This window comes from Diachasma alloeum, unplaced genomic scaffold, assembly GCF_001412515.2.
Source record: "Diachasma alloeum isolate Michigan unplaced genomic scaffold, Dall2.0 Dall_scaffold_00186, whole genome shotgun sequence".
NCBI classification, from domain to species: Eukaryota; Metazoa; Arthropoda; class Insecta; order Hymenoptera; family Braconidae; genus Diachasma; species Diachasma alloeum.
The window spans coordinates 753,318-769,139 of NW_021680352.1; the positions used below are offsets into that span (position 1 = coordinate 753,318).

At 41.6% G+C, this 15,822-nt stretch overlaps 2 protein-coding genes across 3 annotated transcripts; both read left to right on the forward strand.

The window, feature by feature from the left end:
* Positions 1–7,080: 7,080 nt before the first annotated feature.
* Positions 7,081–8,960, forward strand: LOC107048238 (G/T mismatch-specific thymine DNA glycosylase). Of its 2 annotated transcripts, none has more exons than XM_015271317.2 (2): positions 7,081–7,247; positions 7,903–8,960. In XM_015271317.2, the coding sequence occupies exons 1-2, from the start codon at positions 7,168–7,170 to the stop codon at positions 8,876–8,878; spliced, it is 1,056 nt and encodes a 351-aa protein (XP_015126803.1). In that variant the 5' UTR covers positions 7,081–7,167; the 3' UTR covers positions 8,879–8,960. The 2 variants fall into 2 exon arrangements, with proteins under 2 accessions (XP_015126803.1, XP_015126804.1); XM_015271318.2 differs by having other exon boundaries at positions 7,155–7,243.
* A 574-nt stretch (positions 8,961–9,534) lies between these two features.
* On the forward strand, positions 9,535–15,822 carry LOC114841695 (sperm flagellar protein 2-like). The gene is made up of 3 exons (XM_029126774.1): positions 9,535–14,073; positions 14,418–14,762; positions 15,565–15,822. Exons 1-3 carry the CDS (start codon positions 9,535–9,537, stop codon positions 15,820–15,822), a joined length of 5,142 nt encoding a protein of 1,713 aa, XP_028982607.1.

The window sequence follows — 15,822 nt, forward strand, 5'->3', positions numbered from 1 at the left end:
CTGAAACAAAACGAACATTTTCCCCGCAACTCCCGTCCAAAATCATTGAACAAAAGTTGAAGAAAAAAAAAATAAAATTGCTGTAATCTCGATGATTCTCTGTAATTTTTTATCGGTAAACACGTCAAGTCCCGGTGAGAGTAAAAACTGCGCGGGACAGGTGGTGAAAAGAGTGAATTTGGAATTGAACGCCGGTAACGAAATCTGTTCATTAGCATTTCACAGTTAACGGCGCTTCAAAACGTGGGCGTTGGCAATTAATTATGAAGGCAGTGATATAGCGTAATCTAATATCATAAATAATAGGAGCTCGCTGGGTTTCTGCCGTACAGTTGAGTCATTATTTATTCGAAGCGAATTCCCCACCGGCTTCTACCACTGCACTCTGTATTTTCCATCCCCCCACCCTCTGATGCCTCATCTCTGTCTCTGTCCGGTGGAATTGAAACAAAATGCAATAACGTGTAACAAGGTAGGGAGTAATTGTTCAGTACCTGAGATCCATCATCTTTCTGGGGTCATTCGTCGTGAGGGTCAAACAACGAGGGCAAGGGTCGTGGGGCCCGGGGGTTGCGCCGTGAATTCTCAGCGAAAAAGAGCCGGAAAAATATGAATGGTGGCTCAAAAAATTTGTTCACTCGATAGAAACGAGATAAAGTGAGTTGAGAGTTATTTGATGATGATAAATAATTTTAAGGAGTGTTTGAAAAGCCGAGGTGGGAGCCCCGCCATTTTTTAAGCCGGCAGAGGGCGCGATATCCAAGATGTCAGCGCCCACAACTGTGCGCCATCTCACATCTTTGAACATTTCTTGAAAAAATTGACACTATTTGGATCATCTCCAACTCGACTCATCCAGTTATTAAGAAAATACATTTTTCAAACTATCCGCTGAATTTTTCATCAAAGAATGGAAATTCTTAGGTATTTCCAATCCGATGAAAAGTCTTATTAAGAGGCCGCGGGATACATGAAAATGTTGCGCCGTGAATTCTCAGCGAAAAAGAGCCGGAAAAATATGAATGGTGGCTCAAAAAATTTGTTCACTCGATAGAAACGAGGTAAAGTGAGTTGAGAGTCATCTGATGATGATAAATAATTTTAAGGAGTGTTTGAAAAGGCGAGATGGGAGCACCGCCATTTTGGAAGCCTCCTCCGGCGAGGGAGCGGATATCCAAGATGGCGGCGGTCACACCTGTCAACCATCTCACATTTGCGAACACTTCTTAAAATTATTTATCCAGTTCCTAAAAAAAAAAAAAATTTGTCAGACTATCCTTCCGATTTTTTCATCGGCTTTTGACTGAAACTTCAATTTTCCGACTCCCGACGCCTTTTAGAGAAGTAAAGATTAAATTTTTCATCTGAAGAAAAAACCATTGCGTAAGATAACAAATTCGACACACGATCGGCTGAAAATTCCTCCTTTCCTTCGCATTCTCCCGTTTCTTTTGCATCAAAGAATGGAAAAATTTTTGGTATTTTCATCCGATGCAGGGGGTATACTCTACAATACGGGATGTGCATAAGGTATGTGGAGTATGTGACGTGCAAGGCGACTGCCTGTGGAAATTTGGACGACGTGTGTACCAACATCACCAGTAACATCGGCCGCACATACGTATGTGTGTACCACTGGCCTGACATTAAGGGGATGCCCATTCAATCCTTTCTCATTCTGTCTCTACTTTCCGCGGTTTAACGTACTCTCCCGCCCTGATGATGCCACACACAGATATTCACTGGGGTAAATACTGTCATGTTGGCGAAGGTGTGGCTAATGTAAATAATCTTCAGGCTGTCATATGCACTTGCCGCGTTTTCGCTGCACTTGCCTTGTCGTACAGGCTCATCATAATTTTTATGCACAGAATCATTAATTCATCGGGAATTGCAATTTTTTTTCAGGATGAAAAACAACACGTGGAGGTTCAGAAGTTTATGGTGATGATTAAAAAAATGTGTACTGAGTGTTTTTTTATAGAAAATTTTATAGAAAAAATCAGTAGACTTTTATTTTTCTATATAATTTTTTGTGTTGCAACATTTTTTGTACAAATCGGTCTACATGAATTTTCCATTCAATTTTTCTTCTCTTTTTATTAAAAAAATGGAATATAAAAATTTGGAAAATTCAAACTGAGGGATTCCTATAGAAAATAATCCAATGGAATAAGTTGTATAGAAAAATCATAATTATTAATTCATCGGGAATTGCATGTTTTTTTCAGGATGAAAAACAACACGTGGACTGGGTGTTTTTTTACAGACAATGTTCAAACTATTTTATAGAAACAATCAGTAGACTTTTATTTTTCTATACAATTTTTTGTGTTGCAACATTTTTTGTAGAAATTCGTCTACATGAATTTTCCATTCAATTTTTCTTCTCTTTTTATTAAAAAAATGGGATATAAAAATTTGGAAAATTCAAACTGAGGGATTTCTGCAGAAGAATCCACAGTCTTGTTTTTTTGGCGTTCAAAACAAGAGTCATTCGAAATCTCATTCAATGCAATAAAACGTAGACGGTAAAAAATAAAAAAATAATTGTTTCCCCCTAAATCGCATTCAGTGTCACTGTCCTGAAAATTAGTAGTCAACTGTCCATGAAATGTCATTTTTCGTCTAACAGTGTACTTGGATATCCTTGATGTCCCAATTTGGGACTCAAGCGTTTCAAAAAAGGCCAAAATATTTCAGTTTCCGTCATTAGTTGTTCAACTGTGGAGGTAAGATATTAGTTTTAGGTGTGAATTCAATGGAAACTATGGATGAAGATAGTAACAAGATTTGATGTGAACCATTAATCGTTGTCAATCGCCCGAGGTAATAAATGAGGAGTAGTTGGGCGTGCTATCCGGAGAATATCGACAGGGTGTACGTCGTACGTCGGCAGTTTGATCTTATTAACATTTCTATCGCTCGTCAAGGCGCGAAACTGTGGAGTTGAGCTCTGGAGTTGAGAGGCTCGGGGGAGAGCGGGATTTCGCCGTCGGGCCACGCGACAATACCGATGCATCATCGATGGCCTGTTTCCAATAAACTGTGTACCCCTTATGTCTCCGGGTACTGTCATTAATCACACCTTTGTGAACGACGGCTAACACGGAACGGGGGTGGTTCAACGGAGTTCAACCATGCGGTGACGCTCCTTACGACACGACAAACTTGTGCACCAATTGGATTTGACATGGGACTCTGAAGGAATTTTCGAGTTGTCGGGCTTAGAATCTCGTTGTTTACACGGAGAGAAATATTAAGTAAAAATTACGGAACAATTCACGCAATCCGCAATGGGGAATCGTTTTCCGGAAATTTTTATAGGAACGGAAGAGAAGAAATCTGAAACGTTCAGTGAATTTTCAGATTCATCACCGAACAAAGTACGAAATTGTTACGTAATTTTTCCCGAAGAAGGAAAAACTTCCAGAAACTTGCCGACTTATGCCTCGAAAATAAAAAATTCTTGAACGTTCAACAATTTTTATGAAGCTGGTGAGTTATTTCTACGTTCCGTAGAATGAGAAACTGTCATTAATTCATACAAAATCGTGGTTGATCGAGAACATGAGGTTATAATTCATATAGACGATGCGAACCATCATCAATACGAACTGCGTGATAGCTCCCTGGTAACGCGTTAGGTTGCGAGTCCGTAGGTCCTAGGTTCAAACCCCTCTGCGATAAAAAAATTTAATTTCGGTTTANAGTCTCTGAAGAATAATAGTAGAATTATCCCAAAGGCCATTTTGGTATGAAATCATTCAACAATTAGAATGAGAAACTGTCATTAATTCATACAAAATCGTGGTTGATCGAGAACATGAGGTTATAATTCATATAGACGATGCGAACCATCATCAATACGAACTGCGTGATAGCTCCCTGGTAACGCGTTAGGTTGCGAGTCCGTAGGTCCTAGGTTCAAACCCCTCTGCGATAAAAAAATTTAATTTCGGTTTATAGGTTTGACAGGTAGGATTCCGAGAGTAGTAAACAATAAACATAAATTGTATTTGTTGAGAAGAATGCTTAACTGAAAAATTAATATTTTTTCATCTTATCTCAGAGCAATGGTACCCCACATATATAGGATGATTATAATACGGTATCAGAAAATTATAATAATACTCAAGATATAGTTTTACAGGACGTGTATATGAAAATTCCTATACTGGTATGTGAATTTTCTCAGATGGTATGAGACCCAAAAAGTATGATAAATTTATAATACCGTATGACGTAAATTACTTCCTACACATATGTCATAATTTTGAGTCGGAAATTTTTAACAGTTAATTTTTACGGAACAAGTCGTAGAATATACGTGGCGATTCGTACAATTTCAGTTCCGACTCACACTTTTCATTGAATTTTACTTCGCTCGCGGATTACGTTTCGAAACGTAATTTTTACGTTTTAACAAAACACCCCTGAAAATGATTTTAATTGCCCAACTGATGAAATGAGCCGAGTTTCACCAGCACGACAGGGCCCCCTGTTTAATTGGCGCGCAGACGAGCCGGTGACACATTGCAAACGCGATATCGGGATCTCCAAGCCGTACATCTTGGTGAATGATAGGGCAGCGCGTCCTCCGCTCGAGCGGCGGTTCCTCCTCTCCCCCACGAAACGGGGCATGAGCGCGACTCGACAGCAAATTGATTGGCTCCAATCTACGTACTAGTCTCGCGACTGTGATTAATTCACTCTAATCTTAACCGCCCCCTCTCATATTTTTCTCGATTGGAAATAATTTGGGGCGAAATCTCATATTCAGCCGCAAAAGATGACAGCAAAGCCTAAATTGATCTCAACCTTGCGGATTGATTGAAAAATTAAATAAAAAAACATGTTATTAAAAAAAATTGTGGCGCGAGCCCCAAACGTATTATTATTTCGAAATTTAGGTAACGCGTCTTGAATTTTCTATACCATCATATTCGAGACGGGCATCATTCGGTCTTGTCCCTCGCGAGATTTCTGGACGATTCCCGAACTTTCCATAACAGAAGGTATTTAAACTCGCACGTTCCCCGACAAAAATCTCAGTCAGTCAGTCAGTTCAGTCCGATTCAGTCCGACACCGAAACACGATGTAAACACACCTCTTTAAATCTAAATACAAACGTCTTCATTCCACAACCACGAATTATTATTGTGTCTCTATACACCTAACCGCCACAAAAATGTTGAACAAAAAATGAAAAATTTGGGAAGTTACACCTCTTCGATAGAAATCTCCAAAGCCGGGGAAACGGAATTTTCACGAGCTGACAAAGTACCAAATTATGAAGTTGTTGGACTGTTGTATGGGAGAAGTGTAAACAGTCGGTTGAAACTTTGGGCTCTAGGGGAGAATATACATACTCCCTCGAACTTGGAAGTGAGATCGTGTTATCTGGTGAGCAGAAATGCACCTGTGGGCATTCTTCACGCAATTGAACTCCTCATTACTTACCCCCCTGCATTGTATTTTCTCCTCAACGGAAATTTAAAGTAAAAAGAGCTCAAATTTTTAACGATAAAAAATTTTGAGATTACACAGCAATGAAAATTCAAGTGCAGCTGTTATTTAAATTTCGTAAAAATGTAACACAAAAGATAACAAATAAAATAACAAATTTAAGGGGAAATGCATATTCTTTTATTTACTAGAATAATAAAAAATAAGAAGTAAAGAATTAAATCCCTCATTATTCCTCCCCTCCTGCACTGTATTTTCGTCTGTGAGAAAAAGATCCTCGAAGAATGCTCCTCAACAGGTGGAGATTGTTGGCAATTCGAGGATTTCTCCTCTGAGGAGCTCGGGATTACAAGATTAGAATAGGGGGCAGGAGGAAGATAGCAGATGGTTAATGGTTTTTCAGTCACCGGTTATCGCATGGTTTATGGGTAGCCATTCAGGTGCAACCCTAGGTTTTATGATCAGTTTTAGAAAGCCTCCGAAGGGAGGGAGTGCTGAATCAAACGGCCGGGACGTGCTTCAGAGAGGACTCTGTTATCACTGGGCCATAGAATTAATTGGCAGTGGTAAGTGGGCGTAAAAAGTTTGGGGCTCTGTCCACAAAGGATAACAAGAACTTTACATAATAATTTTGGATTATTTGGGGAACCAGAAGCACTAGTTCTAGAGTGATAATTCAATGTTTTTGATAATTATTTATTAATCTATTTATTTTTTGCGTAATTATGCAATATAATAAGATAGGGAGCAAAAAGTTTTGATTTTTCGCGGAATATCTCCGAATCTAAGGGAAACAACGAAATTTTTGTGAAGACCTTTCAAAATTTGAAAATGTGATATGTCTCAGAAAAGTTTTGTTTTCCATGTGCTCGTCATATGAAGTTTGGGAGCTCAAAGTCTGCTATTAGATTATATCGGTTTCAAAAAATGAAAATGTGACATGTCTCTGGAAACACAATTCGTTCGAACGAATTTTTCTCCCTTAGACAGCAGTTAAATTAAATTAAATTAATAATTCACCGGCTGAGGCCATATTATGCTTGATCATTCAGTCGTCTCAAGGCACTTGTTGTAAAAAAATTGAGGAAAAATATTGAACGCATTTTTTTATTCCGCGGAATGATAAAAATGAGAAGTTACGAATTTTTGAAAATTTCTTTTAGGAGATCTAAATGCAGAAACTGCCTGTAACGTTTAAATTTTTATAAAATACACAAAATTGATCAAATTTTTGAGTTTTGAAATTTTATTTTTATTTTTGAAATTTTCGAATTTTTGCATTTTTCAAATTTTTCATTTTTTTTCTAATTTTTAAAATTTTTTCATTTTTTTTCATTTTCAAAATTTTTCAATTTTTTAAAGATTGATCGAGAACGTATGAAATTTCCCCGGTTGTCAATGTTTGTACGCCAACATTGAATTATTTCGAAGGCATCGGTGAACAATGCAACCCGGGAATTTCATATTGAAACGCTGGAATTCGGTTCAATCACGGACGAGTCGGGTTATGTAGTTGAAGGGGGCAGTACCCACTGGCCACCCCGTGGTTTTTCAGTCGATAAGGTAGAATTCAATGTTAACTAGCCACACATTGCGCGGTTTGTCGCCAGCTGATCATACCTGGAGAGAGTGTTTACCTGACGCGAGCGAATTTTCGTGATTTCAATCCGTTCATTAACTATGAAAAGTAGTCGGGAATGATAATAAGATTTTTGAGACCAAATTTCGGTGGAAAAACGAGTGGATTTGATGAGTGCTCACGAGTTTTGAGGAGTAGGTGAAGTATTTAGAGATTTTATGGATTTTTTATGAGATATGGCCACGGGATCAGTACGAAAATAGGCAATTTCTTCGTCTACTTTCTGAATATTGACATGCAAAATCCAGTTTTTTCAAATTATTAAAAAATATTGATATGAAAAAAAGAAAAAAAGTTCTACAAAAAACTACTGAAATGTGGGAGAAACTGTGGGCCACGAATTCTCGACAAAAAGAGGATGGAAAAATCAGGAAAATGTCTCAAAAAATTTGTTCATTTGGTAAAAACCGGTTGCAGTCAATTGAGGGTGATTTGAAGAGGCAAAATGACTTCAAGAAATGTTTGAAAATTCGAGGTGGGTACGTCGCCATCTTTGAAACCCCTTCCGGCAGGGGGAGGGGGTTCAGCAAGATGGCGGCGTTCACACTGGTCAACCACCTCGTATTTTTGAACGTTCATTAAAATTATTTATCCTCTTCAGATCACCTCCAACTCGTTTCATCCAGTTCCTGGAAAATGAACAAATTTTTTAAGCTATTCTCCAGATTTTTTCATTCCCTTTCGGCTGAGAATTAATGTCGCCAATTGTTCCCCGCATTTCCCTAGTTTTTCTGACTCCCGAGGCCTCTTAAATATTTTATTTCAGCAAAGAATAAAATTTTCTCTTCCTCAGATTGACAAAATCATTCGAAAGAATGGAAAAACGAAAACAAAATCGATTCAACGGTTTGACCGAGGAAGAAGTGAAGAAAAACACTCTTCAGGACTACCTAGAACCGGACCTAGACCTAGTCTTCCTGGGAATAAACCCGAGCCTGATGGCAGCTCACAAGGGTAGATATTACGCAGGTCCGGGGAATCACTTCTACAAACTTCTGCACGCGTCAGAACTAGTCCCCAGGTTCATAAATTTCGAGGAAGACTGCAATCTCCTTCAGCACAAAATAGGTCTGACCAATATTGTTGAGAGGGCGACACGATCGTCAGCAGATTTAACGACAGCAGAAATCAGGAAGGGATGTGATGTCGTCGTGGAGAAGATGAAACGCTTCAAACCGAAAATAGCTATTTTCAATGGAAAATGCATTTATCAGGTTTTTGGGGAGAAATTCAGGAAAAATGATTTTCATTTTGGACTGCAGCCTGAGAAGATTGGAAACACTGCTGTGTGGGTTGTTCCCTCCAGCAGTGCCAGATGCTCAAACTTTCCCAGAATGGAAGATAAACTGCACTTTTATCGAGCCCTCAAGAGACACCTTATGTTCTTGAAGGGAGAGATCACTGATGTCAATCTGAATGAATTTATTTTTAAATGCGAGAGTAAACCAAAAGTTTCGAAAAATGTTTTTGTTATTAAAGAGATTCTTGGGGGCTCGCCGAAGCATGAGGATGAAGTATCGACTTCTGAGACTGTAGGGGCTGATCAAGAAGGGAGTTCAGGAGAAGAACATGAAGTGGAGTCAATCAGAAATGAGAAAACTGATGATTTAGCATCTCAACCGAAATTATGCTCTGGAAAATCAGATTTTATGAACTTGATAAAACGTAGACTATCGGAAAAACAGGAAAATCCTGTTGTCGATGAGTCAAATCCTCCGAAAGCTGTGAAAAAATTGAAATATTCAAACCTAAAGTTGAGGAAAAGTTGAAAGATTTCACATTTTTTGTCATCTGAATGTATTGTTTAACTAATTACGCAGTATTTTGATGAATAAATTATTTTTGTATTTATGTTTGCTATTTTCTAATCCATACTATTCACCCTCAAAGTATTCCGAACTGTACTCCAACTTAATCAGAATTTATTGAACACTAAGAAGTAACATCTATTCAGGAAGATATCCCAAGTATCCAAAGAAAAAGTGGATGAAAAAGTCTGATGGTTGGCTTAAAAAAATTGTTCATTTTTTTGGAACCCGATGAAACGAGTTGAGGGTGATCTGAAGGGAATAAATAATTTCAAGAAACATTCAAAAATACGAGGTGGTTGAAAGTGTGAGTCGCCATTGGCTTATCCCCCCTCTCTCTTCCGCAAGAGGCTTTCAAGATGGCAGCGCCCCCACCTCGTACTTTTAAACATCTCTGAAAATATTTCTCCCCTTCAGATCATCCTCAACTCACTTCACCCGATTTCTTTCAAAAAGAACAAATTAGTTACGCTATCTTTCCACTTAAATAGAAATGCGTCATCTTCTCACTCAAATTTTTTAATCGTTCATTATTTCCCGGACCATCAGCTCACTTCAGACCGCTCCCGCCCCTCAAAATTTCCCCCTAACCCCGCGAAATATTCCATCAAATCTCCATGGGTGAAATAATAAGAACCTGGCTGCAATCAAGACTCGGAGTGATAATCGACCTCACCCCAGAGGTCTTCGGGCACTACTCGAAGGACGGCACCCTCCTAGCGAAGCTCCTCTACAACTACGACATAATCAACGACACCCAATTGGAGACCATAACCCAGACCCAGGACTCAGCACTGGCCCGTGTCAACCTGAAGCACCTGAGGGCTTGGTCGAAGTTCATAGGAGTTGACTTCGACGATGACTGCCTCGAGGATATCTCCAACGGGCGAGGGACAGCCGCACTCCGCGTCTTCTACAAACTCTTCCTCTGCCTCGAGATGAAGGACAGACTTCACTTCATCACTCTGCAGAAGGAGCGGGAGAGGTACATTCCTGCTTCGACCCAGTTCGACATCACGATTGTCTCGGAGAGGCCACCACCAGCTGAACCTATTGACCATCCTCTCTCTGCGCCGTTGGTGACGTCTGCGGGGGTCATCGAGTGGCACAGGAAGAAGTTCCTGCATGCTATTGATAGATACAGACATGTTGGCGCGCCATTTCGTTCGTCGGGAGAGCATGACAAGATGGCGGACGGACTTCCCGCGGCTGTTCAAATACCAAAGAAGGAGAAATCTCTAGAAGAAGATAACGAAATCGACGAATTCAGCAGAAATCATCCAGCGAAAAGCTCTAGTTTCAACGATAGACGGACGAATATTGACCCTTCAGCAGCAAAGAACTACATCAAGGCCCTGTCCCACCGCAAGAACCGATCATCAGCTGTTGAAGAATCGAAGAGTCAGTCCCAGAACGACGTTCTCTCCTCAGTCTGGGGGAGGATCGAAGACGATCAAGAAAGAAAGCTCAACGAGATGATAGCCCGGGGAGTCCTGAGAGAATCTCAATACGAAAAACGAATGTTGAAGAAGTTAATTGAAATCCGCAAGGACAAAAATCGAATGTCTGACAACCGGAGATTGGTGGAGAGCCTCATGCAGAAGGCGAAGGAGGAATCCTTCCGAGCGGATGAAGAAAGGAGGCTGGAAGAATCCAGGAGGAACACCTGTGGAACTGAGGATGAGAGACAGCGGTCGGCGGAACTGGACCGCAGGGTTGCCAACAGAAAACTCCAAAGGAGTGAAGATTATCTGCAAGAACTTGGAAGACAACTAACGGAGGATCTAACGAGTATTGCGATGATCTGCGGAGACTACAGAGATTTGAATTATGAGGATGTCCCCAGGAAAGTCTGGCAGGAGTGGAAGGCTTTGTTCATCCAGGGTCTGGCGGTGCTTTATCCTGAAGAAATGTTCGAGTTGGACGAAGTGCTAGGAGGAGAAGGGGAAGAAGCAGCTGAGGGAATCCCAGGGCTGATAAGAAGAGAAGAATTACTTGATGAAAGAGATCTGGAGGAGTATCTAAAGCTGAGTGGTCCCTGGGAGGAGTTCCTCCCAGAAGTCTACGAGTTCCAGGATCTAGGACAAAACGTCTTGGGACACGTCGTGCATAAATTACTGGGGGTTCTCCACCCCTTGGACGCAAGACCTTCGCCTTCACTACCGGCTTATCCCATTCGGGTGGCTCTTCTTGGCCTGCCAGACTCATCTCTTCATCCGTTTCTTCGGGAACTCCTCAGCTGTGAGGGGATTGCGACAGTCCAGGTCGAAGACACCATCAAGTTTTGCTTAGAAAAGTATAAAAAGGAAGTCAAAGATTTCGAATTCGTGGATTTGGAGTTGAATGGAACGAGAGAATCCCTGAAGACTTCTGATGTTGGTGAGGTAGATGAGAGCAAGGCGGACAAGAAGACCCAGACGCCGAGGATGATTCCGTACGAGGATATGCATCCTCTGTTGAGCGACGCAGCCTTCGTCGGTAAGAGCATCCATCAATTACTGAGTCATGGTCAACGAATCCCAGAGGAAGTGATACCGAAAACAGTTGTTGCGTATCTGAAGAGCCTGGAGGGCATCCAGGGGTGGGTTACCATCGATTACCCCTGTACCTACCAGCAGCTGGCACAGCTGGAATCTGCATTATCGGCGAAGCCTTGGGATTCCCTCGATTCAAAGGAAGATGATGAGGAAAATGAGGGGGAGGGACTCATCAGAAGTTCCCGACTCGTTCCCAACCCTCTGGCATCAGAAAGTGATTCTACAAGCCATTCCCACCTGACGTCGTTCATCAGGATGACGGAAAAATCAAGAAGTTCTGAAGAGGAAAATGAAGTCGACAGGTTTTACATCGATCAAGGGCTTGCTTCAGTGTTCCAGTACACCTTTTGGGACTTTGAGACCCTAGAACAATTATGTGGAATCATAATGGGGAAGGGCGGAGGGTCTGGACAGGTCGTTGAAACCATGGAGCAACTCGGAGGTAGTCTAGAATCCTTCGAGTCGACTCGTACAATAGTGGAAGCCCTCGAAGAGAGGGAGTTACTACCTGGAGAAGCTGCCTGGACCTACGCTGATTCTCCTCAGGACAAGCATCTCCTGGAGGAGCTGGGCTCTTGCTGGATTAGCTTGGAGTCCAGCTACATTAATGGCCTATTGGAGGTCCTTTCGTTGAAGCGGTTCACCTTCCTTGCAGTCCTTCCCTACAAAGACTTCATGATGAAGTACATGTTTGAGTTCGCGGGACAGGCGGATGAGAGACAGCACCTGCTCCGGGAGTTCCAGAAGGCTTTTAATGATGTCCCTGAGGACATGAGGAATGACGAGGAGGTGAAGTACGAGTTGCATTGCAGGGTGAAAGACTTCCAGACGCAACTCTGGGAGATTTGCGACAGGAAGAGGAGAAATTGTCTCGAGAAAAGGGAAGATATCGTCCTTGATCACTGGACGACAGGGCAGCTGATCATCCTCGTCAATATTTATCTTGCTATGATGCAGATTGAGTTGAACAGATTCGTCGATACCGCAGCCATCGTTGAGGGGTACTACTCAGCGATCACAAAAAAAGATGCGAGGGATCGACCTCTGAAGCCCAGGCTTCAGAGGGTTTTCCTTGGTGATGATCCAGTTGAGGATGGGAAAGATGAAGATCTAGAGTCGTCGACCAAATCGCCATCACCGAAGCTCAACAAACTCGATCTTCAGAAAGAAATCGAGGGTATTCTACTAGCTAAAGAAGGAAAACCCTTCGAAGTTGATAACACAATCGCCTTCAGAATAATCAGGGCAAATGTTGGTTACTGTCAATCGTTCGTTGATGATGTCTTCTCGTCAGCTTCAGCAGTCTCGAAGAAGAGTGATAAAAAATCGAAGGAGGTTCCACCGAATCCCAAGAAAATCGGTAAGAAGAGACCTTCGAAGAGGGCTTCGAAGCTCCAGACTAAGACAGGAGATGCCAAACCTCTCGAGGATGAAAAAAGATTGGAAAATGTCTTGAAGGAATGGAGATCCGTTCTAATGTATGAAGTTACCAGGGTAAAGACTCTCTTGGATGTCTTGGAATCCGCCTGGCAGTCGGACGTGGAGTTTCTTTTGACAACAATCCAACACGGACTTCATCTGATCGAAGAGAGGATCAACGAGATCTACCGGAATGAACTGAAGAGTATCAAGGAAATGGCTAGGGTTTTCTGTCTAGCCATCGAGCATCACAAACCAATCTCTGGAGAGATGATGTTCGATGGAGACCGTTTCATCATGAATTTCGAGGAATCGAAGAACGAAGACATCTTCAAGCTGCTGAAGGGCTTCCCTCCGGAGGAATCCGACGATCTCAACTTTAAAATCGCCCAGTTGGGGCGGTTGAAGGACATCTTCAAGAGGGTTGCACCCTCCGGAAGTCTCCCCCAACGTTCCTTCGTCTTCATCCTTCAGGATTTAATCACCTGCGGAAAAGAAGATGATAAGGAGCCTCTGGTGCCACCTTCCTGGCTGAAATTGGATCCTCCCGATGTCTTCGAACTCGTTCACGAGATTTTTGGAGACGATCCTCATGTGGACTGGCGAGAGTTCTTGGTCTATGGGATGGATCTTGAGCGTCCGACTCAGGACCAACTTCTGGAGACTCTCGAACACCTCAGGAAGAAGGATGAGAGTCTCTGCGGAGTCCTCCCTAAGGCTGTCTTCCTCAACATTCCTCTCTGGTTCCACGAGAAGCTACTCAGTCCCTCCATCAACTCCTGGCTCCACGATGACTTCGAGTATGAGTGTGAGTTCTGGAACAGATCTAGTCGGAGTTATGAGGAGTCTTGGGGGAATTTGTTACGGGTGAAGCCTAGGAAGAAGACCATTTCCTTTAGGACTGACTCGGTGGAGAGGAAGCACCTGGGGGTCGATGACGTCACCTCTGAGGACGTGCGACTGAATCTGACCAAGGAACTCCTCTGCGAAATATTTGTCGAGAGGAAGGAGGATGTGAATTATTTGAGGGTTTTATTGGCCTTCTGCAAGGATCAAGATCCCAGGAAGGGGCTGACTGGGGCGCTGAGTGTCACCCTGAACCGCAATGTTTGTGGGAGTTTCCAGGATGGAGAGAAATTCCTCCAGGAATCCTTCAGGATGAAGGAGGATTACGATATCCTGAGGGCTGGGGTTCTGAAGGTGCTTCACCACATTTCCAAAAAATTTTGAAAGTCCCTAACGAAGCGGTAAACCGGATCAAGTCGATTTTGACTGTCGGCTAGTTTTTGACGAATATTTCGGAATTTATAAGAGATAGAAAATTTTTTTTCGTTCTCTTTTGTAGAGCCTATTGAGGGCTACAAGAAAGGTCATGAGAAAAATTTTGCTATTTCTCTTAGATTCTGAGATATTGATCAAAAACTGGCCCAAAGTCAACAATAAAATCGACTTGACCCGGTTTACTACTTCGCGACTGACTTCATGTAATTAAAAAAAATTAGTTCCTCTGGAATTGATTTTTCTTTTTTTCGAAAATTTTTCAGGACACGCAACAAATACTAGATGAAATACTAGGCGAAATATTCGATAGTTCTGAAAAAATTGGTGTTTCGGATATGGACGATGTTTCCCTCAAAATAGATGATATGGAACTGAGAAAGTCGGGTCCCCTCTCAGTCGAGGTTTTGGACGCCATTTTGACTCCCACCAGTCCGATCAAGATGGCGGACGACCAGTCGTCAGTGGCGTCTGTTACAGACTCTCCGACCGCTTCGATGGAAAAATCTCACGATTCTTCGATTTGTAGTCAGGGAATTAGTGAACAGTCGTCGGGAAATTGTGAATTCACTCGGGAGGTGCATCATTGGATACCCATGACTGTTTTCGAGGTACATTTCGTACGTGTATTGTTGGTTGTTGTGAGTTGTGGGCGAAGCTTGTTTGTTCTCGAGGGGTTGGAGTTCGAGTTGTTGGACTGATGCAGTGAAAATTTTAGAGGAATTGATAATTGTGCGTGAAAGTGGTGTGGAAAAACTTCAGTGAAATTTTTGAGGTGTTCCGAGTGAAAATAAAAAGCCTTAACCTCGCGACTTTTTCTGACATTTTTGTGGAGTGGAATAAAGTCACGACTTGTGAGAAAAGTACAGTAGATGCAGATAAACAATCCCTAGACTCGATAATTCTATCTGGAAGTGTGTTTTTACGTGAACAGTTTATAAATTTCACTCATAAAAATTATTTGTGGTCGTGTTGTGAGTGAAATGAAGCTCCAACTTCGTAAATTCTTCTCATATTTCCCTTATGAATAGAAAAAAGTGACAATAATTGATGATAATTCGTGAGAAAAGTACAATAGAGGCAGAAAATCAATTCTTAATCTCGATAATTCTATCTAAAAGTGATTTGACGCGAAAAATTCATGAAGATTGACTCATAAAAATTATTCGTGATCGTGTTGTGAGTGAAATTTCTCTCATATTTCCCTTATGAATCGAAAAAACAGACAATCCATAATAATTCGCCAGAAAAGTACAACAGAGGCAAAAAATCAATTCTTAATCTTAATAATTCAATCTGAAAGTAATTTTACGTGAAAAATTCATGGAGTTTCACTCATAAAAATTATTTGTGATCGTGTTGTGAGTGAAAACGAAGTTATAACCTCAGAAAATTCCTCTCCCAAATTTCCAGAACTTCTTTACGGACCTAATCCCAAACATAAACGAGAAAATCAGTGTTATCTCCCCGGAGAGGACTCTGTCTGAACATTTGAAGAGAATTCACGAGGAAACAAAGTGCGAAGAGTTGAACGACAGTCCTGAGATGGTTCTAGCCCATCGAGTCATCAACCACGAGTTTGTCTCGCGTTTGCTCGAGATAACCACGAAATTCACGTGGAAAAACCTGGGAAAGGCCGTCGAGAGGATCATCCAGAGGAAGAACGAGTGA

What these genes read in the sequence shown, in the direction of transcription:
- LOC107048238 (XM_015271317.2), top strand. Translation starts at nt 7,168, where the DNA reads ATGATAATAAGATTTTTGAGACCAAATTTCGGTGGAAAAACGAGTGGA. An exon ending in TCACGAGTTTTGAGGAGTAG is followed by an intron (nt 7,248 to 7,902) that starts GTGAAGTATTTA and finishes TCTCTTCCTCAG; the next exon opens with ATTGACAAAATCATTCGAAA.
- LOC114841695 (XM_029126774.1), top strand. Translation starts at nt 9,535, where the DNA reads ATGGGTGAAATAATAAGAACCTGGCTGCAATCAAGACTCGGAGTGATA. An exon ending in TGAGGGCTGGGGTTCTGAAG is followed by an intron (nt 14,074 to 14,417) that starts GTGCTTCACCAC and finishes AAAATTTTTCAG; the next exon opens with GACACGCAACAAATACTAGA. An exon ending in TACCCATGACTGTTTTCGAG is followed by an intron (nt 14,763 to 15,564) that starts GTACATTTCGTA and finishes CCAAATTTCCAG; the next exon opens with AACTTCTTTACGGACCTAAT.